This window comes from Lepidochelys olivacea (assembly GCF_965140295.1).
Source record: "Lepidochelys olivacea isolate rLepOli2 genome assembly, chromosome: 11".
NCBI lineage: Eukaryota > Metazoa > Chordata > Testudines > Cheloniidae > Lepidochelys > Lepidochelys olivacea.
Window position 1 is genome coordinate 57922669 of NC_140421.1, and position 27739 is coordinate 57950407.

At 41.9% G+C, this 27739-nt stretch overlaps 1 protein-coding gene across 2 annotated transcripts in view; it reads left to right on the plus strand.

Annotated features, from left to right (window-relative positions):
• The window catches only part of PLCL1 (phospholipase C like 1 (inactive)), a 314879-nt gene that overhangs the window by 273599 nt on the left and 13541 nt on the right, over nucleotides 1-27739 (plus strand). For both annotated transcript variants that reach the window (XM_084643314.1, XM_084643315.1), the window contains exon 5: nucleotides 6388-6497. In XM_084643314.1, the coding sequence (XP_084499440.1) occupies nucleotides 6388-6497 (110 nt within the window). The remainder of the gene's footprint in view (nucleotides 1-6387; nucleotides 6498-27739) is intronic.

Here is a 27739-nt window from a genome sequence, read left to right on the forward strand (position 1 = left end):
TAACTCTATTGAAATAACCAGAAACAGAATGGGGTCCAGAGACTTCAAAAATAGCCTTAAAATTAGTGGGAAATTTAGTGGAACTTAGCAGGTTTGTTCTGGAGTAATGTACCGTAGCTGCTCACAGCTAATATTGTTGCTGGAATGATCAGTTGTGATTTATGAGTGGATTCTGCGTTGACTACTCTACTTCTTAGGATCCATCTCCCACTCTGTGCCTGTGTTTTACTCTGAATGAAGTTAGCAGGAGCTACTTGTACACATCAAAGAAAGAATGTGGAAGTTAGAGAGGAGTTTATAATTGTGAACTCTGTGTGTAAAACAGGAGGGGTCAATCCCTTAGGGTATGTCCACACTGCAATTAAAAATCCACGGCTGGCCCATGTCAGCTGATTCGGTATTGGGCTAAAGGGATGTTTAATTAAAGTGTATATACTTAGACTCGGGTCCTAGAGCTTGGGCTCCAGCCCAAGCCAAAACATATACACTGCAATTAAATAGCCCTTTAGCCTGAGCCCTGGGAGCCTGAATCAGCTGAGATGTGCCAGCCATGGGAGTTTAATTACAATATAGTCAGGCCTTTATTTCCTACTACATTTCATGGATCTGATAGTCCACTCTGCCCAAGTTCCCTTTTCACTGCTCCAGGGCAGCCTGTGCAACTCTAATTCTCCTCCCCACCCCCGGCATGTATGAATTATGATCCAGTCTTTAATTACACAGGACCCCTGCCTCATTGAGTACACAGACTGGGTGGTGCTCACTGAATGAGCAGCTGTCCAATATTTTGTTTTCTCCTCATTCAGTGTGTGGCCCCAGGTTTTATTTACTGCACACTGTTCAAAGCCTGCTTGAAGACAGAATTATTAATTTTCTTGTGGTTGTTCCTGTGGTGCTCATTACTATAGCATCTGAATGCTTCACAAACGTTGATTAATTTTCTAAATATCCTTGTGAGGTGAGGGGATCTTATGTCTGTTTTACAGCAGGGAACTGAGGCATAGGCAGTTTAAGGCCAAAAGTATCCACTCATTTGGTGTTCAATTTTAGAGGCCTGGCACATGGTTTTTCAGAGTCCTTAGCATTATATAGCACTATATATATTCAGAGCATAGCTCCCGTTGACTTCAGTTACAGCTATGAGTGCTCAGCATTTCTGAAAATCAGACCCCAGGGTCTCAAGTGAGACACCCAGAAAATGTGAAATACAGTTAGTAGGCATCTGTGAAAAGTTTGGTTTCAGTGACTTGTCCAGCATCACACAGGAACTCTGTGGCTCAGGTAGGGATAGAATCCAATTCTCGGGGCATCCTTCAACTGCCTTCACGATGATACCATCCTTTTGTCTTCCTGCAATTGCCTGCTTCTTTACTACACGCTTCCCAACATCTGTAAGAAATGAAATATTAAGTGATAGAGGCAAATCTCCTCCTACAAAATCCCAAATACACCCCCAGAGCAGGTCCATCCTATGCCCTGAATGAGGGAGGGTCCTGTGGAAAAATAATGAATGATCAAATAATTAAAGACTATCATAATGCATACAAGAGGGCCAAATTAAGGTTGCATAGGCACTTCGTAACTTCTGCGTGCTTGACTTTGCCACCTTAATGATGTTCTTTTAATAGAGGATTTTTTGTTTTGTATGTGTAATTTCCTAAAAAGAAAATTAAGTAAAAGAAATTGCATCATTTGGCATCATGTTAGCACCTACATTGGTCATCAAATGGAACTTTTAGATCCACTGCACAGACCTCAGATAGCTAACAGAGTAACTGATACCAGTAATAGGTTGTAATGCTCTATGTGGACAATCCCTAGCGGGGGATGAGACACTTTGCCAGTGGAAAGAAAAGGAGTACTTGTGGCACCTTAGAGACTAACCAATTTATTTGAGCATGAGCTTTCGTGAGCTACAGCTCACTTCATCGGATGCATACCGTGGAAACTGCAGAAGACATTATGTACACACAGAGACCATGAAACAATACCTCCTCCCACCCCACTGTCCTGCTGGTAATAGCTTATCTAAAGTGATCATCAAGTTGGGCCATTTCCAGCACAAATCCAGGTTTTCTCACCCTCCGCCCCCCACCCCCACAAACTCACTCTCCTGCTGGTAATAGCCCATCCAAAGTGACCACTGTCCTCACAATGTGTATGATAATCAAGGTGGGCCATTTCCTGCACAAATCCAGGTTCTCTCACCCCGTCACCCCCCTCCAAAAACCACACACACACAAACTCACTATCCTGCTGGTAATAGCTCATCCAAAGTGACCACTCTCCCTACAGTGTGCATGATAATCAAGGTGGGCCATTTCTCGCTGGAGCCTGAATTTGAAGTTTTTTTGTTGTAAGATAGTGACCTTCATGTCGGTGATTGCGTGACCAGAGAGATTGAAGTGTTCTCCGACTGGTTTATGAATGTTATAATTCTTGACATCTGATTTGTGTCCATTTATTCTTTTACGTAGAGACTGTCCAGTTTGACCAATGTAAATGGCAGAGGGGCATTGCTGGCACATGATGGCAGATATCACATTGGTGGATGTGCAGGTGAACGAGCCTCTGATAGTGTGGCTGATGTTATTAGGCCCTGTGATGGTGTCCCCTGAATAGATATGTGGGCACAGTTGGCAACGGGCTTTGTTGCAAGGATAGGTTCCTGGGCTAGTGGTTCTGTTGTGTGGTATGTGGTTGTTGGTGAGTATTTGCTTCAGGTTGCGTGGCTGTCTGTAGGCAAGGACTGGCCTGTCTCCCAAGATTTGTGAGAGTGTTGGGTCATCCTTCAGGATAGGTTGTAGATCCTTAATAATGTGTTGGAGGGGTTTTAGTTGGGGGCTGAAGGTGACGGCTAGTGGCGTTCTGTTGTTTTCTTTGTTAGGCCTGTCCTGTAGTAGGTGACTTCTGGGAACTCTTCTGGCTCTATCAATCTGTTTCTTCACTTCCGCAGGTGGGTATTGTAGTTGTAAGAAAGCTTGACAGAGATCTTGTAGGTGTTTGTCTCTGTCTGAGGGGTTGGAGCAAATGCGGTTGTATCGCAGAGCTTGGCTGTAGACAATGGATCGTGTGGTGTGGTCTGTATGAAAGCTGGAAGCATGTAGGTAGGAATAGCGGTCAGTAGGTTTCCGGTATAGGGTGGTGTTTATGTGACCATTGTTTATTAGCACTGTAGTGTCCAAGAAGTGGATCTCTTGTGTGGACTGGACCAGGCTGAGGTTGATGGTGGAATGGAAATTGTTGAAATCATGGTGGAATTCCTCAAGGGCTTCTTTTCCGTGGGTCCAGATGATGAAGATGTCATCAATATAGCGCAAGTAGAGTAGGGGCTTTAGGGGACGAGCGCTGAGGAAGCGTTGTTCTAAATCAGCCATAAAAATGTTGGCATACTGTGGGGCCATGCGGGTACCCATAGCAGTGCCGCTGATCTGAAGGTATACATTGTCCCCAAATGTAAAATAGTTATGGGTAAGGACAAAGTCACGAAGTTCAGCCACCAGGTTAGCCATGACATTATCGGGGATAGTGTTCTTGATGGCTTGTAGTCCATCTTTGTGTGGAATGTTGGTGTAGAGGGCTTCTACATCCATAGTGGCCAGGATGGTGTTATCAGGAAGATCACTGATGGATTGAAGTTTCCTCAGGAAGTCAGTGGTGTCTCGAAGGTAGCTGGGAATGCTGGTAGCGTAGGGCCTGAGGAGGGAGTCTACATAGCCAGACAATCCTGCTGTCAGGGTGCCAATGCCTGAGATGATGGGGTGCCCAGGATTTCCAGGTTTATGGATCTTGGGTAGTAGATAGAATATCCCAGGTCGGGGTTCCAGGGGTGTGTCTGTGAGGATTTGATCTTGTGCTTTTTCAGAAAGTTTCTTGAGCAAATGCTGTAGTTGCTTTTGGTAACTCTCAGTGGGATCAGAGGGTAATGGCTTGTAGAAAGTGGTGTTGGAGAGCTGCCGAGCAGCCTCTTGTTCATATTCCGACCTATTCATGATGACAACAGCACCTCCTTTGTCAGCCTTTTTGATTATGATGTCAGAGTTGTTTCTGAGGCTGTGGATGGCATTGTGTTCCGCACGGCTGAGGTTATGGGGCAAGTGATGCTGCTTTTCCACAATTTCAGCCCGTGCACGTCGGCGGAAGCACTCTATGTAGAAGTCCAGTCTGCTGTTTCGACCTTCAGGAGGAGTCCACCTAGAATCCTTCTTTTTGTAGTGTTGGTAGGGAGGCCTCTGTGGATTAGTATGTTGTTCAGAGGTATTTTGGAAATATTCCTTGAGTCGGAGACGTTGAAAATAGGATTCTAGGTCACCACAGAACTGTATCATGTTCGTGGGGGTGGAGGGGCAGAAGGAGAGGCCCCGAGATAGGACAGCTGCTTCTGCTGGGCTGAGAGTATAGTTAGATAGGTTAACAATATTGCTGGGTGGGTTGAGGGAACCATTGCTCTGGCCCCTTGTAGCATGTAGTAGTTTAGAAAGTTTAGTGTCCTTTTTCTTTTGTAGAGAAGCAAAGTGTGCGTTGTAAATGGCTTGTCTAGTTTTAGTAAAATCCAGCCACGAGGAAGTTTGTGTGAAAGGTTGGTTTTTTATGAGAGTATCCATTTTTGAGAGCTCATTCTTAATCTTTCCCTGTTTGCTGTAGAGGATGTTGATCAGGTGATTCCGCAGTTTCTTTGAGAGCGTGTGGCACAAACTGTCAGCATAGTCTGTGTGGTATGTAGATTGTAATGGATTTTTTACCTTCAGTCCTTTTGGCAGTGGGTTTCAAAATGTTGTGCTGAAAGCAGAGGAATGATGAGTCTCAGAAATCATGGTTTCCACTGCAGGCTCTGGAGAAGAATATTCTGTAGTGGATACAGACTTTTCTGCCCATTCCTCCCAAACGTGACCCTTTCTGTCCTCTCCTCTCCAACTTGTACCCGCTCGTTTTCCCAGTGTCTGCCCCTGACTGCCAGTCTCCTTGCCCAAACAGGACCAGTTTCCCAAACTGTCATCTATAACCCTTCTTGGTGCTCTGCAAAGCCTCTTCAGTCATAGGGGGAAGCATTTGTCAGTCTTTTGGCAATGATATTTCTTGTTAGCTTAAGCCCATTCCAGGACTTTCTCGGGCTTTCAAGAGGCTTTTTTAATCTGCAGAAATAATTAATTAATTAGCCCCTCTTTGCACACTCTGCAAAGTTTTGTGTCATTCCTTGTTGGATGCTTCTTTGTTGTCAGTTCAGCAGAGTTTAAATTAGGGAATTACACCAAAATTGGAGATGTAGGAAACAGACAGGAAGACTAACCAAACAACTGCAGACTGAGCTTGATTTATTAGAGTAGTGGGGGCTGCAGGCGTTATGGGGTGATTTGGTACTAATGAAAGTCAAATTTCCTAGGAGAGGAAATTAACAACACTGGTATAAATTGAAGGGCTGTAACCAAGCAGCCACACTCACTGTATTAAGGTGGGTTTGTTTTCATTTTGTCCCTTAATCCTTGCTTGCACTCTGGAAATGTCACACAGTATGAAAATCCTTGAGAGCCACTGGCCTAAATGGCCCCATTAAGAGGTTTTCCATCTCTAATTTCCATAACTAAATATACATCTGAAGGGTGAAGTGTGCGCTTAGACTTTCTGAACTTTTATGGACAGCAATGGCTCTGACAAATATCTACCACAGAAACTGGCAGTGAAATGTAACAGGATTCCGAAGGCTATGGTTCAAAGTTGCTGTTCCACAGGCCGCAAGAATCGTATCCCGTGACAGACAGTGTAGAGTTTATGAAATAATTTATCAGTGCGAAGTGCTAGGTTGTTTCTCTATGACTCCTATTAAGATTAATGAGAAGCTGTGAATCTAAATCCTGGTGCACTGTGCTAAACAGATATCTTTTGTGTCTGTTGAGTTTCCTTCCAAGACATGAACCTGTCTGTTGAAGACAGAGACAATGGGGGAAGGGAGATGCAGAGACCAGTGATCTTGCCAGCAATGCAGAATAAAGGCAGAGTCATTGGAGAAATGTGGGTTCATAACCTTGCTTCACACTGTCTACCAATGATTGTGACAGCACACAGCAAAATAAAGGAACAAACATGGAGCCCTAAAGGTGGAAGCTGAATATTAGAAATAGAGGATTAAACAATAAACAGGACTATATTGTTTTAGATTGGTGGTAAAACTTCTTTTGTCAACTGGGATTTAAAAAAATATGTTTTTGCACCCAGTCCTCTGCAGTTGAAAGATGAGCATCAGGTTCTTGAGAGGCAGGGATGGGAGGAAATAAAATGAAAATTCAGGAAGTAACTGGTGTGGGGAGGTCTGGGGATCGTCAGGTTTGAGTAAAAATTACATTGCAGTATAACTGAATTATGAACTAAATCATGTACCAATCCATGTTTTAGGCATGGAATTTCATGAAGAACTTCATAACCTTGGGGCAAAGGAAGGTTTGAAAGGAAGAAAACTAAGCAAAGCCATTGAAAGTTTTGCATGGAATATCACTGTGCTGAAGGTAAGCAGTAAAGATTGAATTTAAAGGGGAGTTATTGACTTGTAACTTCAGTTAGCTGGAAGGGGCTACCATTGTACCGGTAGGAGCATGCTAAAGGATGCTAAATCAGAATGAGAAGTTTAAATCCAGGAAGTGAGTGTGGGAACTAAATGTGTAACACTGAGAGCTGGGCAAATAACTGATTTTTCCGGTTTGTTTGCAGTTCCAAAAAATGGAGAAAAATGTGATTCAAGTCAAATCAAATCTACTTTGGGTGTGTTTCAGAGCAGGGAATTGAACCTGGGTCTTCCATATGTCATGTGAGTGACCTAGCGATTGGGCTAAAGGTTATAAGAGGGTAGCAATAGTTCTACTTCCTCCTCCTCTGGCCATATTGTGAATGGCTGAAACTATTTGTATCCAGGTTGCAAATAGTTTTGAGTCAATCAAAACAACATTTTCATCAACTAAACTATTTGTTAGAAAAATTTCACACAGCTCTCATAATGACTACTACATGGTAGGACTTAATATCACAATATAGGAGTAAAGGGGCAGATAAAACAACAAGAAAAATGGATTTGACCAGGCTGAAAGACAAAATAAATAAACACATGTAAAATATAGAGATGAATCCAAGACCCAAAGTTTGGCTCTAATGATGGACTTGTCCAAAGCTTGAGGGTGTTTGCTTCCTAGGTTTAGTTTTGGGCTTGTGTCTATATGAATCTATAGAATCAGTCTGGAGACCATGGAAGGACACCATGTTAGAACTACAGGAGGCTTGTATACCTCTGAATGGGGGTGGGAGGGGGGAAGTATAGAGGGGAGTGAAATCAGCATGATAAATTGATGGAACTGCCCATGTTTCCTAGAACTATAAAAGCCCCCTGTCTTTTGAAAAGAAGAAATCCTAATCAAACACTGTTACCAGCAAACTATGTCTGGTAAGACATTATTATTTATTTCTGGTGGCACACATAGCGTACTTAGCACTTCCCAAACAGAAAAGAAAGCACAGGTCATTAAATTGTGCTCACCTCAGCCAAGGATAGACAAGCAGGAAACAGTGAATTACAGTGTGTAAATTGGATGGTCAAAGTCATGGATTGACTATATCTTGGTAATATAAAGTTATGTTAAGACAATGTTTTGTTTTAATGGGATTTATAAATTATTTCCAATTGCACGTCAAACTGGGTTGCAGGGATTTATCTGAACCTGAACGAGAGGAGGCATGGTCCAGCACTACCTTGAGACTTGGGTTCAATTCCCTGCTCTGCCACAGTCTTCAGGTGAGTCCTGGGAGAAATCAAGTAGAGCATCTCTACGCTGCCCCGCAGTTCAGACTGTGGGGGTGTGTACCGCAGTGTGTACCACAGAGCTGCACCGTAACTTCCCCATGTGGACGCTGCAGGTGTGAACTAAAAAGTTCCAAGTTCGCGTTAATGGATTCCTTTTCAGACACTACTGTTCACACACTCATAGTCTGAAGTGTGGGGCAGTGTAGACAAGCTCTTAGTCGTTCTGTGTCTCCGTTCTGCATCTGTAAAATGGGGATAATAGCACGTCCCTACCTCACGGGGTCTTGTGAGGATAAATACATTAAAATATTGTGAGGCATTACAGAAACTGGGGGCCATATAAGTACCAAAGATAGATATCTGAAACGAATGTTTGGGTCAGGAGATTGGTGAAAGTGAGTCCTTCCCCTCTCTGTGGCAAAAGCCCGATCTCTCAGTGATCTCATCCACTTATAAGGCTTCAGTTACCATTTCTATATTGACAAGTCACAAACGGTCAAGTAGACATGGTAGCTGAGCTCTTGAGAGTGGATGAGATGATCCAGAGATAATATGAGACAATAAGAGGAGTTGGCCAAAGATGGAATCCTGTGAAATCACAACAGACATTAGGAGAGTGGAAGAAGACTCCTCTCATTTGTCCATTCCCTTAAGCAAACACTTGTTGATGTTCAGCTAAATCGCCACTCCACAACTACCATTCTCTAGCCTGTTTTGTACAGACTAAACTCTGTCCTCTCCTGCCTTCAGAGATGGTCCCTCCCTCTATTTCTGTTTAAATGGGGTGTCAGAGATAGTAGACTCTGAGATCCTGGCATGCCACTCCCTGTTACTTTCATTTCAAAGTCGACAAGCTGAAAGTAGTAAATGTCATTTTCTGCAAAGTTTCTTGTTACAGATGCGAGTGAGAGGGTAGCTTGAGAGTGCTAACCAAAACTGCAGTAAGTGATACACTTTGACCCATTGGAGAGAGGATACACATGTTCTTAAGAGGAAACAGTGCAGAAAATAGTGGTGGGAAAGGAGAGTTTGGGGAATTAGAAAGGGGAGAGGGGTCACTTCTGGTGGGAATGAAAGTGTTAGGGTGGGGCTGGATGATGGGTGAGGTTCAGTATGCATTTTAGCCAGCCATAAAAAGGAGGCAAAGTGAGTAATGGGAGCATTATAGGCTCAGTTAAGAAGACCCCCTATGAAACTAAAAGACATCAAATTTAAAACTGGTGGAAGGAAATGAGACTTTTACACACTGCATAATTGAGGCCAAGAGCTCAGATTGCTGAAAAGAAGAATCAGACATTTATATGAATAATAAGAATATCTTCAGTTGCATTAGATAGAAAAAAAATCTATAAGAGATGTAAACCTCATGCTTCAGGGTGTGAGCCTAGCACAGACTGCTTGGATTTAAGAAAGGGACAGCCTTGGTGTGCATATTATTGATTAGGTTCCATTATGTGGGTTTTACTCCATCCTCTGAGGCACCTGGCACAGGCCACTGATGGAGACAGGATACTGGACTAGATAGACTGCTGTTCTGATGCAGGATGGCAGTTTCTGTGCTCCTATACACATTTGAACTTTTAGATGCTTATCAAAACTGAACTTTCAAACTTTTGAGGTTCAGCCAGGATTAATAAAGATAGATTTAGAGTATGAGAAAGAAATTCCCTACAAAATGTAATTTCCATGCATATGCAGTAGCTGTTTTTCCGAGTAAACCAACTGGGGCACATGGTTTATTTTAAAGGCTACCAAAATCATTTAATCCAGGTTATGAACTAATTGCCATGTTTCTTTTTTCTTCTTCTTTTTTTTTTTTAACATCAAAGCTGCTTTTCATTTCTGAAAGTCCAAACCATTTGGTAATGTGCTTAAAAGATGAACAGTGTAAATTGATCTGTAGCTTAGTATCCAGTGGTGCAAGTGAGTGGGAGACACCTTTTTCATTCTGAGGTAGGACAGGTTCAGCAATGAAGTCATGTCCTGGAAGACTTGGCTATTTTCTGCCCTGCACCAGATGTCAAATTTCAGGCAGTCAATTGTCATTTTAATTTTTTTTCTGCTGAGCACTGGAAATCAGTGACCCTGCAAATAACAAACCTATTCATTCGTTACTGCTTGTATCTTTTGTTCAGTACTGACTCATTTCTTCATGCCTCCATGTAAGCATCATTTAAGGGTCTATTTAGAAAGAGACCAGAAACCCTCTCCCGCCCAAATCAGCAGCCTCATCCATCTGTCTGTTCTTAATGGTGTTCCATAAAAAGATTTGTGATTAGATATGAATATAATCGTTTAAGAACTAAAAAATACTGTACAGTAGCTAACAAAAAGTCAGAGTTTCTTTAAACTGGATGAGCTGATCTAACTAGAGAATATATGTTAAAACATCAGTGTAAGGATACTTCTTAGGATCTGTCTGTTGTTAGGAGCAATGATATACTCAGCAATAGTCTGCTCTGCCTGGAGGTTTTCATGGGTTACCCCTAAGCAGTAGCTGGTACTGTTGTATTCTTATGTGTGTTAGATGATTAATAGCCTTTTCCTAGACTAGTGAGGTAAAGGCATATTGAATTAATGTATTTATTCATAAACACTTATTGAAATAGGTAAGCTTTGTATGCAAAGAGACAAAAGGGATGCATTAAGAAAATCACCTTTAGCAAAATCATTAAATAGAGTTTAAGATCAATGTGTAGTTTATAAAAATGACCACTGTGGACATTCTTCTTGTTTAAAAATGTCTGGGGTACTTCTAGGAGGTACTTAATAAGAATGAACCAAAATAATACAACATTTTCTTTCTTATTTTATATAAACTTAATTACATATTAGTAATACCCTTTGGGAGGACATAACATTCACCATAACATAAAAGTGTTTGTAGAAATAGGTTATGCAACTCAGTAGCAGCCTAATAAGTCGAGAGAGAGCCTTATTTGCAACTTGTATTGACCTACCCACAGAGGCTGCATCTTATCAGGTTTCATGTCATGCAAAATAATGTCAGACACATTATGTCAGAAACATTTAGATGGTGAATGTACACAACATAAATAAGCGACAGATGTTCTTGCAGCTGAAGCACAGGAATGGTTTTCAGGTGTTCCGGTTTCTAGTCACAGCTCTCTCACTATACTTCCTGTGTGACACGGGGCAAAGCACTTAACTTCTCTGTGCCTATATTTCCCTTTCTGTACTTATTTAAATTCCAGCAAAATAAACAGGTAACAGCAAATTCTGTGCTCAGAATTTCATTGGGCGTCCCAATGGCTACACAGGGTAAACCACGCTCACAAGACCCACTTGGTGGAATTGTTAATTTTATCATGTGGGAGCAGCACCACCACTTCAGTTAAGATTGCTTAGCAGTTTCCATTCTAACCCCCTTTTTTTCAGGCGCTCGTAACTTTTTCTTCAGTATTTTCTGATATTCGAGCACTTCCCTGTTCAGCCCTAATGTTCTCTGAACGGAGTTTTTCATATGGCTTTGTGCTGCCTTCCCCAAAGTGTTGATGCTTCTCTCTCTCTTCTCAGACTTCCTCCATTGCTGCTGCAGTTCTCCCACAGTGCTAGACATTCTCCCCTCTTATTCTTCCTCCCAGACATTGCTGCACCTCTTCCCTATACACCACAGGCTCCTTTGCTCCCTCTGCTCCTTCAGTCTGGTTCGCACTAATTGCTCGGTCTCCTTTTTTACTGCTTCCTCTTCCCTTCATACAGTTGCCGTCTCTCCGGGGGCCTCTTATTCACTGTTGAAGTAGCCCCCTCTCCTTTTGCTCCCACTGCATCCTCTGATGTACTGTCCCAGTAGCTCTCCGGTGGATGCAGTGGGTGCTTCAGTGACACTGATTGGGTGAATCTCAGAATCAATTATTGAGTTGTCACACCTGTGAATTTTGAGAATGGTTTAAAAATAAGGACTGTAGTGTTTGTTCTAGACAAAGTTTGATTACCTTTCTGATACAGCCTGCTCTACAGAAAACACCACAAACTGTGGCCCTGAACCTGTGCTCCTTACTCAAACAAAAATAGCACAGATTTTAGTGAGATTTTTACCCAAGTGAGAGCTGCAGGATCAGGCCCACTATCCAGAGGGGTTGTTAAGTCATCTAAGCAAAGCTCGAAGTTGTTTGTGCTGGTCCAAATGAATTCCTAGTGTAACTCTGTTGAAGTCAACAATTATACCTGGGATACATTTGTCTCCCTGTACCTATCATACTTTATTAGGGTATCTGTTTCTCTGTTGATGAATGTAATATGAAGCCTATTAACAGCAATATCAAATACTTGCCTGCTTATGGATGATTAAATTGCAAAGTATTTTGTATACCCATGACTTAGTTTGTAAATGAAGCATTCTGAATATGAAGATAGGGGCATATGCCCTTTTTATTCAGAAGAAAAAACAAATTATTTTAAACCAAGCTGTGCACTAAACTGTTTTCAATTTTCATAGACTTATGCTGCCACCCACCTTAATATGTTACTGCTGCTGCCAAAAGATTATGCTGTCATATTCAGGTTTCCAAATATTAATTTGTGTGTCTCCCCCATGCTTCTGGCTTATATATTTGTCAAAGCAGGGTCTGGTATGTTGGATGGTTAGATTTTCAGGGACCATTTCATCAGCTACCCATCAGTGAATCTGCTAATTCACCTGTATTTAAACAATTAGACATATTAAAGAGAAAGCTTGTTGAAGACAGAAGGCATAGAATTATTAACTTGCAGATGCAATTCATTCTCAGTGAGAGCGGAATCCATGATGTCATCTCGTCAGACACAGACATGCATGCATCTTATCTGCAGCTTTCCCATTGTGTCTCAGAAATCTGCTCAGCCTGTACTTGGTTCACATTTTTGTGATGTGAGCATGGAGAAGGGGGGAAGCTTTTATGATGTAGAATAATTAATGTCAGCTTCTGGGGAAAGTATTTTTAATGTAATTAAAACAGTACTCAAATGGCTCATCTAGAGAATGTTGCCAAGAATTACCTTTCTCTTAATTATACTCTTGTCATTTGTGACAGCGGAGCCCTGAGTAATCAGCCTTCTATTGCTTGCAAGGACAGCAGTGTCCAGCTTTCTGCCTTTGGTGGCAGAAGCCAGCTGTGCAGTCCCAGGCTACTTGCAGAGATAAAAGCTAGGTTTTCGCAATGAATATGGAACCACAGACAGCCATGTACTTCCTTTTCTTTCATTCACATTAAACTAAATCTAGCATCTCTCTGAGGTACAACTTTTCTTTCAGAAAAAAAGAGGCATATCTGACAATGATTACTGAATAATTCAGAAGCAGCTAGATCCTAATGAATAGCTGTATCACACAGCCAGGGAGTCTCCACTGATCCCCGTGAAGCAGTAGGGGCCATTCATATCCTTATTCCAAGTCCTATAATATGCAGACTGGACATTTTTAATGGACATGTGGCATTATAGTAAAACCATCTTAATCTGAATTAAGATTTATTTTACAACAATTTATTTGGATGAGGCAAAAATAGAAATATGTTGGACATTATTCTAACGTGGCTTTCTTTTTGCATTTATTTACATCTAACGTCTTATTCCCACTGATAGGCAGGTAGCCTGGTGATGCTGCTTGGCATGCTACTTAGTGGACAATGGAAAGAGGCAGAGCATACTGCCAGGGGGACATTTGGTATATTGAAGCATGATTGCAAGAATAACTTCTATACCCCTTGTAACTATCTAGATCTTAAATAAGAACACCAGCCATTTGATGAGCAACACCAAAGTTGGTTTCTTTCCATACTACCAGTATATCTTTGCCCTCTAACTCATTTATCCTTTTTCTCCATCCTCAGAATACTTGTGCACCCTCTGTTCTGCCCTTTTCTGTCATCCTCTTTTGCTTGCCTTAAACATGTCCTTCCTGCGGAGATTTGCAGAGCTGCTACCTGGAGTTCTGTTCACACTTTCATGAAGCATTATGCTTTGGATTTGGCCTCTAGGACAGATGTTGAATTTGGTGGAGCTGTGCTGCAGTCTCTCTTCAGTTAGGATTCTGTCCCCGCCTGCACATTATTTTCAGCACTGCTTATCAATCTATCCTGTAAGTGGAAATCTGCAGAGCCACTTGAAGAGATGAAAGTTACTTAGTTGTAACTGGAGTCCTTCAAGATGGCTCTGCATATTCACACTCCTCACTCATCTTCCCCTCTTTGTCAGAGTCCTAGTTGCTTATTGTTCTCTGGCATTGTGGTGGAAGGAACTGAAGTATTAGAGGATGCTCCATCCCTTATATAGCCTGGCTGTCAGGACGTTTGGAGACACGGAAGGAGGGGCTGGGGGCAATGAACATTGCTGGGAGAAGGGTCTGCTCCTACCGTAAAGCACCACAAGGTGGCACCGTACCAGTAACTGTGTGAATATCTTAAAGAACTCTAGTTACAAGTAACCAGCCTTCATTTACACACATGCACAGGGATTTTAATGAGTGTATGTTGTAAATCTACAATAACAAATGCTACTAGATTAATGGAGTCCTATTGTATTCTCTAAAGTACACTACTTTCTGTTGATTAGGTTTGTGAATGCCTCCACAAGCTTTCCCTTTCTGTTGTTGACCACATTAAGCTTTGCATGTCTCCTATTTTTAGCTTTGTACAAGAGCACGCCTGCAGGATTCTGTTTACTTAAAAGACACTTTTCTCCATGGATTTGGGGTCAATATATCTAGCCATGGAAAGTTCTCAAGTTACTTTAACAATATATTTCAGGGTAAAGTGATTGTAGTCCCAGTCTCTCCAAGGTACTAGTTAATCAACTGGAATATCCTGTATCTTCTGGCTGCCAGCCATTCTACCGGACAGTTGCTCCAGGAAGGATGTAGTCAACATTTTCAAACAAGCAGGATAGTGTCAAACTAGTTATCCTCTTAATGTGAGATCTTAAAGCCAAGTGGTGTTTTATATAATGTCTCCATTTTTTTTTAGCCAAGGAACTTTTCAAGACATGAATTAGATTTGGAGTAAATTAAATTTTCACATGTATTTAAAATATGTATGAAGAACTTCATCTGATCTTATATCTGCATGGACAGAGTGTTGAAAAGAGGAACAATTTATGTTTGCTCAGCAGGCAACAGCTGCACACATTGAAATCTGTTGCAACATCATGATATTTTAATATTCCAAAAGGATATCTTAGGTCATATACTACTTATGTGGCTGAGGCCTGAGGTCACTAAAATAAGGCATAGTTGGAGAAAAAGGGGAGACTTTATCCCTTACTAATCAGTCGTTCACATATTTGTCTGAAACTGGAGCATATTTCAGTGACTAGCTGGAAGTGATTTTGCATACACAGGAGTTCAGATAGAAAATGCAGCTCTCAAACAATAGGCCAAATTCAGCCCTTGGGTAACTGGGTGCATTTCCCCTGACCTTCAGTGGAATAAAAGTGGTTATTATAAACATTATTCACTTATATGGATCTGACACACACTCAGAAGGAGTTTAGATCACAAAACCAGAGAATGGATTTTATTTATTCATGCAGAATGTCAGCGGTTCTCAGCTGGGGGTCCGCAGCCCACTGGGGGTCTGTGAACATGTTTCAGCGGGTCCACCAAGTAGGGCCAATGTTAGATTGGTTGGGGCCCAGGGCAGAAAGCCGAAGCCTGAGCCTGAACCTGCCATGGGGCTGAAGTCAGAGCCTGGGCTCCACCATGCAGGTCTGAAGTCTGAGCCTGAGCTCTGAAGACAGCGCAGTCACGGAGCTTTCTGCAGCCAGGGAAAGTACCTGGAGGTGGGTCTGATCTCCCTCAGAGAGTAGCCATGCAGGAAAAGAGGAAGTCCTGTCCTTCCCCAGCCCTTCTGGGACTAGCAGCTGAAGCCCGGTGCATGGTCTGAGCTAGATTTCACGGGGGAGATCTGATTTCAAGGTCCATGAAACTTTTTTCTCGGCTGTGAATTTGGTATGGCTCTAACCATAAGTATCAATTTGGGCAGCAAATCACCTTGAGTTGGGGGCATGGTGGAGGGAGGGTGCATAACTCAACTTGTCTAGACCCAAATGCGGGACAAGAAGACCCCAAATGAGTGAGTGACAGAAATGTATGCAGAAAATTTAAAATGCAGTGGGTCTCTGTAACAGGGCCAACCACCTCCTGAGCTCCCCCGGCTGGACAGGGTATGCTCTGCAGCACCCTGCCTGAGTTTTCCCCTGATATAACCCAAGAACTTAATGCAAATGCTCCTCTCTCAATAGCACCCCTTCCTAAGACTGATTTATTATCAAAACCTTGTCCAAATGGTCCCTAACAAAAGTCCCCAAATCCATTTATAACCTCCAGTGCAAACAGTCATTAAGATTTCCTGGCACCTGTCCCTCAATGACCCACATACCCCACTCTGGCACCTTTGGCCATGCCTGGACTCTCTGTCAGTCCTCTTCTGTTCCTCCGACCCTGGTCAGCTATCCTAGGCCTTCCAGCTGGAGTGCAAACTTGGTCTTCCCCATTAGATCATGCCCCCCCCCCAGCTTCTCTGCTGGGAGCCCTCACAGCCCCCTGGCCCTCTCACGGTTCCTCTGGGTCCAACTCTCTGGCCCTGGAGATGTCAGCTGATAAGTTCCTCGGTTGCCCTCCTGCCTTCAGCCCTCTCCTAGGAACTACATACAGTCTCCAGCAGCTCTCATTTTCTACTTAATCTTTTCCTCCCAGGCAACCCTGGCTCACTGATTCTCTCTTTCCTTAGGGTCCCAGTGCCCTCTTTTAAGGTGTCCTCAATTAACTGGCCAAATTGGAGTGTACTGATAAAGCACAGGTGCTCTGGCCTTTTAAAGAGCCAGCTTCACCCTGTGACAGACTCCCTCCTTTAGTGTAAATTACAATTTTTTTAGACTCAGTTCCATGATTCTGGTTTTTTTTATGTAAATAATTTTCAACAACCTGAGTAAAGGGCCACCAAATGTGTGTGCGACGTTGGTAATTGTGGGGCTAAAACGGGAGACATTTGAGAATCAGGGGACCATGAACAGAGGGTGGCATATTGTGAAATTCCATTTGATGAAGTGGAAAAACCTTCTCCCAGCCTGACTTTCTTTGACTGAGCTAAGCCAGAGCTGATTAGAAGTCTAATGGTGTGCTTTTTGGGTGGTAAGCCACATTACAAAAGACTATAAATCTGATTTTACAATATATATTGGGCAGGTATATAGTAATATAGCATATATGATATAACAGTCATGAATAGACTGAGAAATGGGGAACAGATATACGCCATATGGCATTTTCTGTTTCACAAGCACTTGGTAAAATTAACTAGACAGCTACATTCAGTATAAGACTACTTTGCAAAAAGCCTCTTCACATGAGGCCATCTTTAGAATCAAGGGATTGAGCATATCAGATTACTGTGGTGTTGATCTGTTGTTTGTAGATACCAATTTTAGTATCAGATCACAAATGAGCTGTCGAGATTTTTAAACAGCACCAGCCTGCCTAAACAGATGTCTAGTTGTATAGCTTTAAAAACCAAGAAAACATAAAAGGGTTGACAAATCATTGGCAAAACTATCCTATCCATTTAAAAAGTTAACATCAAAATATACATTAAACGCTAGTAGTCATTATGGGCCAGCAGCTCCTGTTTTGGACAGGCTGGTCCATATTTGGATGGAAGAACCCCAAGAAAAACCTGGGTGCTGCACAAAGCAATGTAAGATTCAGTGGGCAAAACTGTGAGTTTGTAGTGAACCACTGTCTCAGCATGATGCTGGAGGATAGCCTGGGATGCTCTGGTTTTGGGTGAAAAGAATAACTGAACTGCTGAGAACCCATGACCAGTAAAACTCCAATGGAATGCTTTACGAGAGTAGCTCAGGTGCCCTGGCTGAATTCCTACTGGTTAGTTACAGTTTGCCAATCTAAAAATCCCCCCAAGTTTTGTAACTCCAGCCCTGGGTGTGGCTGCAGTCCTCTCCCTTTTTTTTCCCACAGGGTTATGAGTCCTGCATTCACTATCATGGCTCCTGGTGCCTCCACCAAAGGAAAACTGTCCTAGTGCAGAGAACAGAAAGGGCTTGTCCCTTGGGAAAATATTTAACGTGCAGTCACATACAGTGGAGTGTCAGAGCACACAGAAATAAAATATCTGTCACAATTCCTAGGGGGCTTTATTAGGCACGGGGAACTCAGGATAGGGGACAATGGAAACGGGGATTAGGATAATAAAAGACCAAAACAACAATACATAAACTCTACCCCTCAGAAATGTACAGCCAGTATAATCCACCCCGTGCTCCCTCCCAGCACCTAGGCAAATAGTGAGTTTAGGGTCAGTCTTTGATGGGCAGTGTAGTGCTGAAGACATTGGCCGTCTTAAAACCGAATAGCAAAATAAACAAAACTGTATTCTTACAAAATATCCACACCAGAGAGAGATTCTCCAAACCTTTTCATATCCTGGTTGAAGTTAATAAAATTTCCCTGCTGATGTGAGTCAGCATCAGTTACGCTGTAATTTTATGCCGAATTCCCATAGCAGAGTTTAGGGTATTGGAACCCTGTAACATACCTTCTCTTCTCCGTGCCTCAAGGAAACACTCCTGTTTCCCTCTTTTGTGTATTATATTCACCACCCACAATCTATCATTCCATGTTGCTCCCCTGATTTCCTCGCTATGCCCAATAGACCTTTCCTCAGTTCTAGGTTGTAGCTACACTTCATAGAATCATAGAATATCAGGTTTGGAAGGGACCTCAGGAGGTCATCTAGTCCAACCCCCTGCTCAAAGCAGGACCAATCCCCAGTTTTTGCCCCAGATCCCTAAATGGCCCCCTCAAGGATTGAACTTGCAACCCTGAGTTTAGCAGGCCAATGCTCAAACCACTGAGCTATCGCTACCTCCCTCCCCCAGTTGGGACAATCTTGCTGCTGGCTCTGTTCCAGGTAGTCCTACATTTGTTGCACAGTCTTTGCCAGGGTGACAATGGGTGCTGATGAACCCAGCTCATTCTCCAGCGCTGTGTTGACTCTGCAGCAGTAACATGTCTGTGGGCTTGTCTGCATTACCCGATTGATCCACCAGGGGTCGATTTATCGCATCTAGTCTAGATGCGATAAATTGATGGCCGAGCACTCTCCCATCGACTCCGGTACTCCACTGGAGTGAGAGGCACAGGCAGAGTCAACGGGAGAGTGTCAGCTGTTGACTTACTGCAATGACGACAGCGCAATAAGTAGATCTAAGTATGTAACTTAGATGGATTCCCCCCCACGGTGTAGACCAGGCCTAAAAAGTACTACTAATTTATCTGAATAGTCAGCAGATAAGTTCTGAGTACATAGAGTGAGCAGATCTATTGAGTAAAAAGGTGCATGTTTGTCAAGAGTAGAACTGCACTTGAAAATTGGTAGGGGTAGGAAGAGAAAATGAGGAGAGACTGGAATAATAGAAGAGAATTTCCCTGATAGAAGAGAATTTCCTAAGTATAAAAACTAGGTCCTTATAATTTTTCCATCTGTAGTATGGAGGAGGTTATGAATATACTAACTGTATGTGTCAGAAGAAAGTCAGCAGCTTCTGTCACAACTCTCTCTCTCTTAAAATAGTGACATTTCATCTGGGACATGAACATCAAAGACTCTTGTACACCTGCAATGTGTTAATTAAGGGAAGCTTGGAAGTGTGGGAGTCGGGAATTTTATTTGTGCCAATCTGGCAGCAACTATCTCACCCAGATGAGTTTAAAGGGTTGTAATGACGGTATAAGATTCAGCAGAATTTTGCTTTTATCTGTCAATAGGTGTATTAATATATAGAAAAGGGAAAAGAGCAACCTCCTGTATGGATTCTTCAAGATTTCACCACAAACCTCACTGAGGTAAAATCCTGGCCCTAATGCATAGCCTAAGCAACCAGGGTATGTTTTTGAGAGGAAGGAATCATTTGCTCTGATTTCTCTCCAAGGCTGTGGATTGGCAGAAGCATTGTACCACAGCCCCTACTCCAGCCTGAGATCTGGAATATCCTTGATGCTGCTTGCACTTTCCCTGCCATGTGGCTGGGAATGGCTGAAAGGGCTGCTGTCCAGCACACAGGGAGACCCCATGAAGGAATGCTCCATTAGCATGCAGTGTGGGTGTGCATCAGATACTCAACACACCTCCACCAGCCTCTATTGCAAGAGGGCCATTGTATCCATAAAGAGGGAGCCGGATTTATCCCAAAGTGTGCCATGTAAATGTGGGTTTAGATTGATGTCATTTGTTTTTTTTCATGTTAAAAGTACATAAAAATAGAATAATTGTTCTTGCCCTCCAGGACAGACTTATCATGCAGCGTTATCTTTATCGTTTATGTATTCAGGAATTGATTATTGGTCATAAAATTCCTATTGTCCTTTTATACAACTTGGACGATTTCTATCGTTGCATAAATTACAGTTTTATCTATGAAGAGAGATATTTAATTACAAGATTATTGATTATTGAAAAGGCACATTACATTTTCAAAATGATTTAATATGTATTTAACCTTCACTATTTAGAATATTCACTTAGTCTAAAAGTAATTTTTACTTCACTGATTTTGTCTTCCCCATCTAACGTATGTTTTCTTTCCTGTGGTTTGAATGGCGATGAAATTAATATGCCTGGGGAGTCTTTTTGACTCCTCATTTGTTAAATAGCTGAAGGGATTAACAGTGTAGAATTAATATTCTCGGTCCCCCAGTTTTGGGTATGACTGAGCTGTGCCTGATGTGCGAGATGCAGGTGGGGGACAAAGGTGGCTCCTCTGAATCTGGGGCTGGCCAATTGCAGTTCACCCCCCAGCACAAGATAGGACCATCTTTGGGGTTCTCTAGGGTATACAGGTACAGTATAGTAGAGCTATCCTGGTATAGACACAGTTTATACCAGAAAAATCACTTTTATGGGAGTGAGATTTTCTTTGTTTTAGATTATCTATGCTTGGGCTTTTGCCAGTATGAAATGTCATAAAATGATCACACCCCAAATGACATTACCATACAGGCAAATGTTTTAAATTATGCTGGCAGGGGATTGCTGGAGTACAGCAACGCCCTGATCAGACCCTTTCCTCTTTGAAATGGCTCATGTGCTCAGTGCAACCCTGGGCTCAGGTATCCTAACAAAGCACCTTTCACCAAACTGTTGAACTGCCCTCCTCTTTTGGTTCAGGCTACTGAAATATTCAAGCGGTCTTGGTGTACTACAGTACTCCCAGGGACCTCACTGGGGTGTTATTTACACATCGGTATCCTGTGCATTTATTTAACTTATGAAAACTCTCTTGTAAAATATAATTGGTTGCTTATCCAGGAACTTCATATTAAACTGTTACCAGCCTGAAACTGTTGGCTGAGGTCTTCAGTGGTGTCTGAATGGACGCTCTGCTGCCTATCAGAACATTTTTTCCCTTTCAAATGATCTTTGTTACACATTTTCTGCTGATTACAACTACTTCTCCCATTGTCAGCACATAATCATAGAATGGAAGGACTGGAAGGGACCTTGAGAGGTCATCTAGTCCCCTGCACTCATGACAGGACTATTATCTAGTGCATCCCTGACAGGTGTTTGTCTAACCTGCTCTTTAAAACCTCCAATGATGGAGATTCCGCAACCTCCCTGTACAGTTGAACAGATCTTATAAATTATGTAAGGCTAACTGCTCCTCCTTTGTTATGCAAGTAGTCTGTCCATGCCTACAAAATAAAGTGCTCCCTGAGGGTGGGAAACAAGTGTTCACTAATTGGAGTCAGTTCCATGAAGGAACAGGCCCTGCAGATCAACAAAATGACAGAAACTGAAGTTAGCTCAATGGAAAGCTCACAAGTTTCTCACCTGAGAGATGTGGGTTTTTTTCCAGCACTACTGGTTGCCTAAAATAAATCGTGTTCGATATCTCCTTGCATGAGAATCACTAGTCACCTCCAACCCTGTTTCCAAAGCATCACATGCGGCTCCAGTTAAAAATGACTAGGACTAATGTGACTAGTATGTCTCTAGCCAACTTGGCGTTTATAACATGCTCATCATCCATTTATCTAAGTGTTTCCACATTCCACTTTGAAAATATAGGGGCTAGTGCCTAAAGTTCACCACAAGTTGTCCAGGTAGTTGTCTGTTTAGTTTGTATTTTCTGAAAGTATTACAGTTCTATTTCACTGTCAGTAAGAATCCATTTTTTAATTTTGTACTTATTATTTGTATTCCAGTACCTCCAACAGGTCACAAGGGAGACCAGGGCCCCATTGTACTAGGTGTTATACAAACACACTGTAATAGACCATTCCTGCCTTGAAGACAGACAAGAGCAGGGGTATTATTGACCCCATTTTATCATCTCTAGCTAAGGCACAGAGGGCCAACACTCACTGACATTAATAGAAATGTAAGTGACTTGGCCAAGGTCACACAGGAAGTCTGTGGTAGAGCTGGGAATTAAATCCAGATCTCCTGAGTCCCGGCCCGCTGCCTTAATCACAAGACCATTCTCTCTCTCTCCCCCTCCCTCTCTTTCCTGGAAGAGAGTCTATTTCTGGAAATCAATGCATGCCAAATCACTATCAATAAGGAGTTGAATAGAGACATTTCCCACAGAATTTGAGGGTTTTTTCCACATTTCAAATTTGAACATGGATTAATGAATTCTGAACTTTTCACTCAAAAAGGAGCTGATTCTGAGAAAAAGATGGCTTCCAAATTAGAAGCTAAAAATCAGAATTTTTGACAGTTTTCTATTGGAGGAATCGGTTTCACTGACTTTCGTCAGAGTGAAAAACTGAAGGACAGGACAATACACAAAATGGGAAAAGTTGCAAAAAATTATCTCCAGTTTTATAGAGAGGTGGATGGTATAACTGCTATTGAAAGAACAGACAAACTTCTAGGCTGGAGAGGAGATGTCAAGACATAGAGAAAAGGCCTAGTGCCTCACAATGCATACCCTTTTCATGGCTTATTTCTATATTGCTCTGAACATAAGTATTAGGAGCCCTCATTTTGCATCCAGGAGCTAGTGACTTGCTTTGACCTTGGCCATTTCACTTTACCTCTCCTGGTTCCATGTACCCTGGCTCTAAAGTGGGGTAACAATGCTCAGCCACATTTGTAAAGTGCTTTGAAATCTGTGGATGAAAGAAAAGTGATGTTTAACTGATTGGTAATATTTATGTATTTAAATAGCAATGAGTGACCCACCACTGTGACTCCATAGTAAAAGCTTGCTCATGCCATATGTAACTGGCAGCATCATGGATTCCCCAGGTAAGATTTAGGAAGAGAACTAGTTTGCTGTGTGAAGGGGAGATCCACGTACTGCTTTGAATGTTCCACAACAAGCAGGGTTTTATTTTACATTTGCTGCCCCTGAGCCACCCAGAACATTGGCAGCTCCTGTAAGCCCCAAAGATGGGAGGTGTACAGGAGTTGTCAGAGTAGCTAACTGGATCAAAAGCTTTCAGTTCTCTGTTTTGAAGTATGCTTTACTGTAAAAATAATTAAGCCGTGGCAGGAAACTCCACTTGTATCCTTGGCAACTACTGTTTCCCTTAAACTAGGTCAAGTGAAATAAGGTACGTGAAGGTGAATATACATGAGCCCTGTGTTCTTTCTTTTCCTAATAGGTCATTTTTCAGGATGAGTATTTTGGGAGAAAAGACATCTATACGAAGATACGCTATCTATTGACCTGGCAGCATCTGTTTATTTTTAGACCACAAAAAAAAAAGTGCTTATTGTTTATGTCAGATACGCTGTGTGTGAAAGAGTCGAGTAGGAGCAGAACTAAAAGGCACAAGCAATAAGGATCATAGAAATGGATGAAACAGGGCTGTACAATAGTCTGTTCTCTTCTTGAGTTTTCAATTATATATACCCAAAGTGGGTAGAAGTCCCACTTTGACAGGCAGAACTGATGTGAGTTGCTCCATATTAACAGAACAGGGGGAAACTGTGTTTAACTGCCCTGAATGTTTTCACTTTACATTGTCTTATATACTGTATTTTGAACATGTGATATGGTATTGTGCATGATACTGTATTGTACTAGCAAATGAGAAAGACACAAACTCCTTACAGAACCAGAAAAATACATATACTCTGACAGACAGTTGCAGTCTCCTTTCTGAGGACTTTGAAGTATTTATAGTCTGAGATCCATTTCATATCTTAGTTAAAGGGGTACAAATCCAGAAAGACTCCCCTGACCTCAAAAAGAAGTAGATAACAGAGTCTTCCTTTTTTCTTTCTTCTTACAGAAATGTCTAGAGGGGGGCGGGGTGGGGCAGGGGAAGATCCTTTTAAATCTACCATTAGTTTGTCTAAAGAAAAGTGTTTCACATGCATGAATCATAGAATCATAGAATATCAGGGTTGGAAGGGACCCCAGAAGGTCATCTAGTCCAACCCCCTGCTCGAAGCAGGACCAATTCCCAGTTAAATCATCCCAGCCAGGGCTTTGTCAAGCCTGACCTTAAAAACCTCTAAGGAAGGAGATTCTACCACCTCCCTAGGTAACGCATTCCAGTGTTTCACCACCCTCTTAGTGAAAAAGTTTTTCCTAATATCCAATCTAAACCTCCCCCACTGCAACTTGAGACCATTACTCCTCGTTCTGTCATCTGCTACCACTGAGAACAGTCTAGAGCCATCCTCTTTGGAACCCCCTTTCAGGTAGTTGAAAGCAACTATCAAATCCCCCCTCATTCTTCTCTTCCGCAGGCTAAACAATCCCAGCTCCCTCAGCCTCTTCTCATAACTCATGTGTTCCAGTCCCCTAATCATTTTTGTTGCCCTTCGCTGGACTCTCTCCAATTTATCCACATCCTTCTTGAAGTGTGGGGCCCAAAACTGGACACAGTACTCCAGATGAGGCCTCACCAATGTCGAATAGAGGGGAACGATCACGTCCCTCGATCTGCTCGCTATGCCCCTACTTATACATCCCAAAATGCCATTGGCCTTCTTGGCAACAAGGGCACACTGCTGACTCATATCCAGCTTCTCGTCCACTGTCACCCCTAGGTCCTTTTCCGCAGAACTGCTGCCTAGCCATTCGGTCCCTAGTCTGTAGCTGTGCATTGGGTTCTTCCGTCCTAAGTGCAGGACCCTGCACTTATCCTTATGACGTATACTTTTAGTCCATACTAGGTCATATAATTCTGTTCCTCAGTAAAGACATTGATCAAAATCGAGACCTGGCATATATGGTATGACATCATTAAGGTCAGGAGTTCACTTATGTCAGCCCTGGATTTGGACTTTTAATGAGTGGTGGAAAGAGCACAAGCTCCCCCATGCCCACAAATTTCTGTTAAGGGTTATTACCAATGCCCTGTGTATTCTGAAGCAAGATTGAACTGAATTCTGCTGCAAAACCCCCATTTTTTTGTGGCACTCTGTTGTGACAGATTGGAAATTTTACTTCATTTATATGAAGCAATTGAGGTTTTATTGAAATCAATAGGACACGAGTAATACAATCAATAAAGGAACTCCTTGGATGGCGTTTATTTTTGTTCTATTCAGTTAGTTACTATGTCCCTTATTTTCAGTTTTCATTGTGAGTTCTCATCTTCTGTCATGCCTACTTCTGACCCACCTCATTTTCCTTCTTCCCTCATTGTTTCCTTTCAGTTGCTCCCTCCCTAATGGTCAACAAGCCTCTTCTGTGAATAATCTGACCTCTGGGGAAGGAAAGTGATCAGAGAAAAGGGCTCAATTCTGCTCCCATTGAAGTCAGTGGGAACAGAGTTTGACCTGAAGGAAGGAAATGATTCAAAGGCATTTATTCAAACGTCTTTTAAAAACATTTGCCCTTCCAGCTTTCTTTTCCCCTTCTCCTTCATGTAAATGTTGGAGTTTTCTACTTCAGGTGAAGGGAATATGAAGCTGAGGTCACACTTTTCTTGCTAGAAACAGTTGGAAAATTGAGCAGGGGAGCAGTTAAATCAGAGGCAGAGTGCAAGTATATTGAAAATTACACCCTTCCTGCCTGATTTTCCTCTCACTTATTATGGTTTTACATTGTTATAACCCCATTGACTTGAATGGAGTTATTCCTCATTTGCACTGGGGTAGGTGAGAGAATCAGTCCTCATGACTTCAGATGGGCTGAACACACTTCCTGCCACATAGTTTTAAGTTATACTGCACAGCAGTGTATTAATAATAAACAGTCCCTCAGTTTAATCAGCAGTGATCTGAGGTTTCTTTGGTATCAGTTGAGGCACTGGTGGTCTCCAGCCACACCTTCTCTATTTCAAACTTTTCACCACAGGACAGCCAGACTTCCAGCTTGGAAGGGCTAACAGAGATAGCCCAAAGATACCTTTGGGCTTGCAAACTGTCCAATACTGCAGGCCTAATGCCCATCTCTCTCTCTCTCTCAAACACCGCCCCCCCCGGCTGAACTGCACAGCATATCGAAAACATCAAATTAATGCTGTTTTTTCAGAAAGTTCCTGCTCTACCACTTACACATGGTAGATGTTCACATTCATTGCTCTTGACAGTCTGATATGAGGTAATTTAATTTAAACACCCAGATGAAAGAGAAACCAGAGGTATTTTTTTTAAAAAAGCCAACTCTTGTTATACCCAAAAAGAAAAAAAAGAAAAAGCTGCTTGAGAGAGAGAGCGGCTTAGGAGCCATGTAGTGCACTGATTTATAAGAACTCCCCACTGATTTTTGTAGATTTAAAATCAGTGGTGCACTACTACAGCATGAGATTTTTCATTTATTTTTACCTTTTAGTCATTCAGGAAAACACTTTGCATTAATTCAAGAGGTTTAAATCAGCTCTGTAAGGTTCTGTGTTTTGTTTTCTCCTGGGAAATGAAGATCAGTTTGTTTTCTCGTTCTGAACAACTCCTCTGTCCGGCTATGCGTGAGCACGCACTCGTGCACGCCCTTAGTGTTAGGGGAGACAAATAATGAATTATCGAACCAAGTGTCTGTATTTAAAAATAATAACAAAGCAATTAAAAAAACCCAAAAAAACAAACTACAACAAAAAACCAGCATGGAACACAAATATTTATGCAGCCACTGTCTCTTTTTGACCGGGGGCTGAAAGGAGTCCCCCAAGATTCACTGTTGTTCTCAGGTACCTTAAAACACCACTCTCAGGTGGCATGCCTGAAAACAAATGAGAAAAGGTGAAAAACAAAAACGAAAAACCCTTAGGGCTGTCGATTAATTGCAGTTAACTCACGAGATTAACTCAAAAAAATTAATCCCAATTAAAAAAATTAATCGCAATTAATCACGGTTTTAATCTCACTGTTAAACAATAGAATACCAATTGAATTTTATTAAATAGTTTTGATGTTTTTCTACATTTTCAAATATATTGATTTCAGTTGCACAGAATACAAAGTATACACTGCTCACTTGATATTATTTTATTACAAATATTTGCACTGTAAAAACAATAAAAGAAATTGTATTTTTGAATTCACCTCATACAAATGCTGTAATGCAATCTCTTGTGAAAGTGCAATTTACAAATGTAGATTTTTTTTTGTTACATAACTGCACTCAAAAAACAAAATAATGTAAAACTTTAGAGCCTACAAGACCACTCATTCCTACTTCTTGTTCAACCAATCACTAAGATAAACAAGTGTGTTTACATTTATGGGAGATAAAGCTGCCTGATTTTTGTTTACAAGATCACCAGACAGTGAGAACAGGCATTCGCATGGGACATTTGTAGCCGGCATTGCAAGGTGTTTATGTGGCAGGTATGCTAAACATTCGTATGTCCTGTCATTCTTTGGCCACCATTCCAGAGGACATGCTTCCATGCTGACGCTCATTAAAAAAAATAATGTGTTAATTAAATTTGTGACTGAACTCCTTTGGGGAGAATTGTGTGTCTATAGCTTTGTTTTACCCGCATTCTGCCATATATTTCATGTGTAGTAGTCTCGAATGATGACTCAGCACATG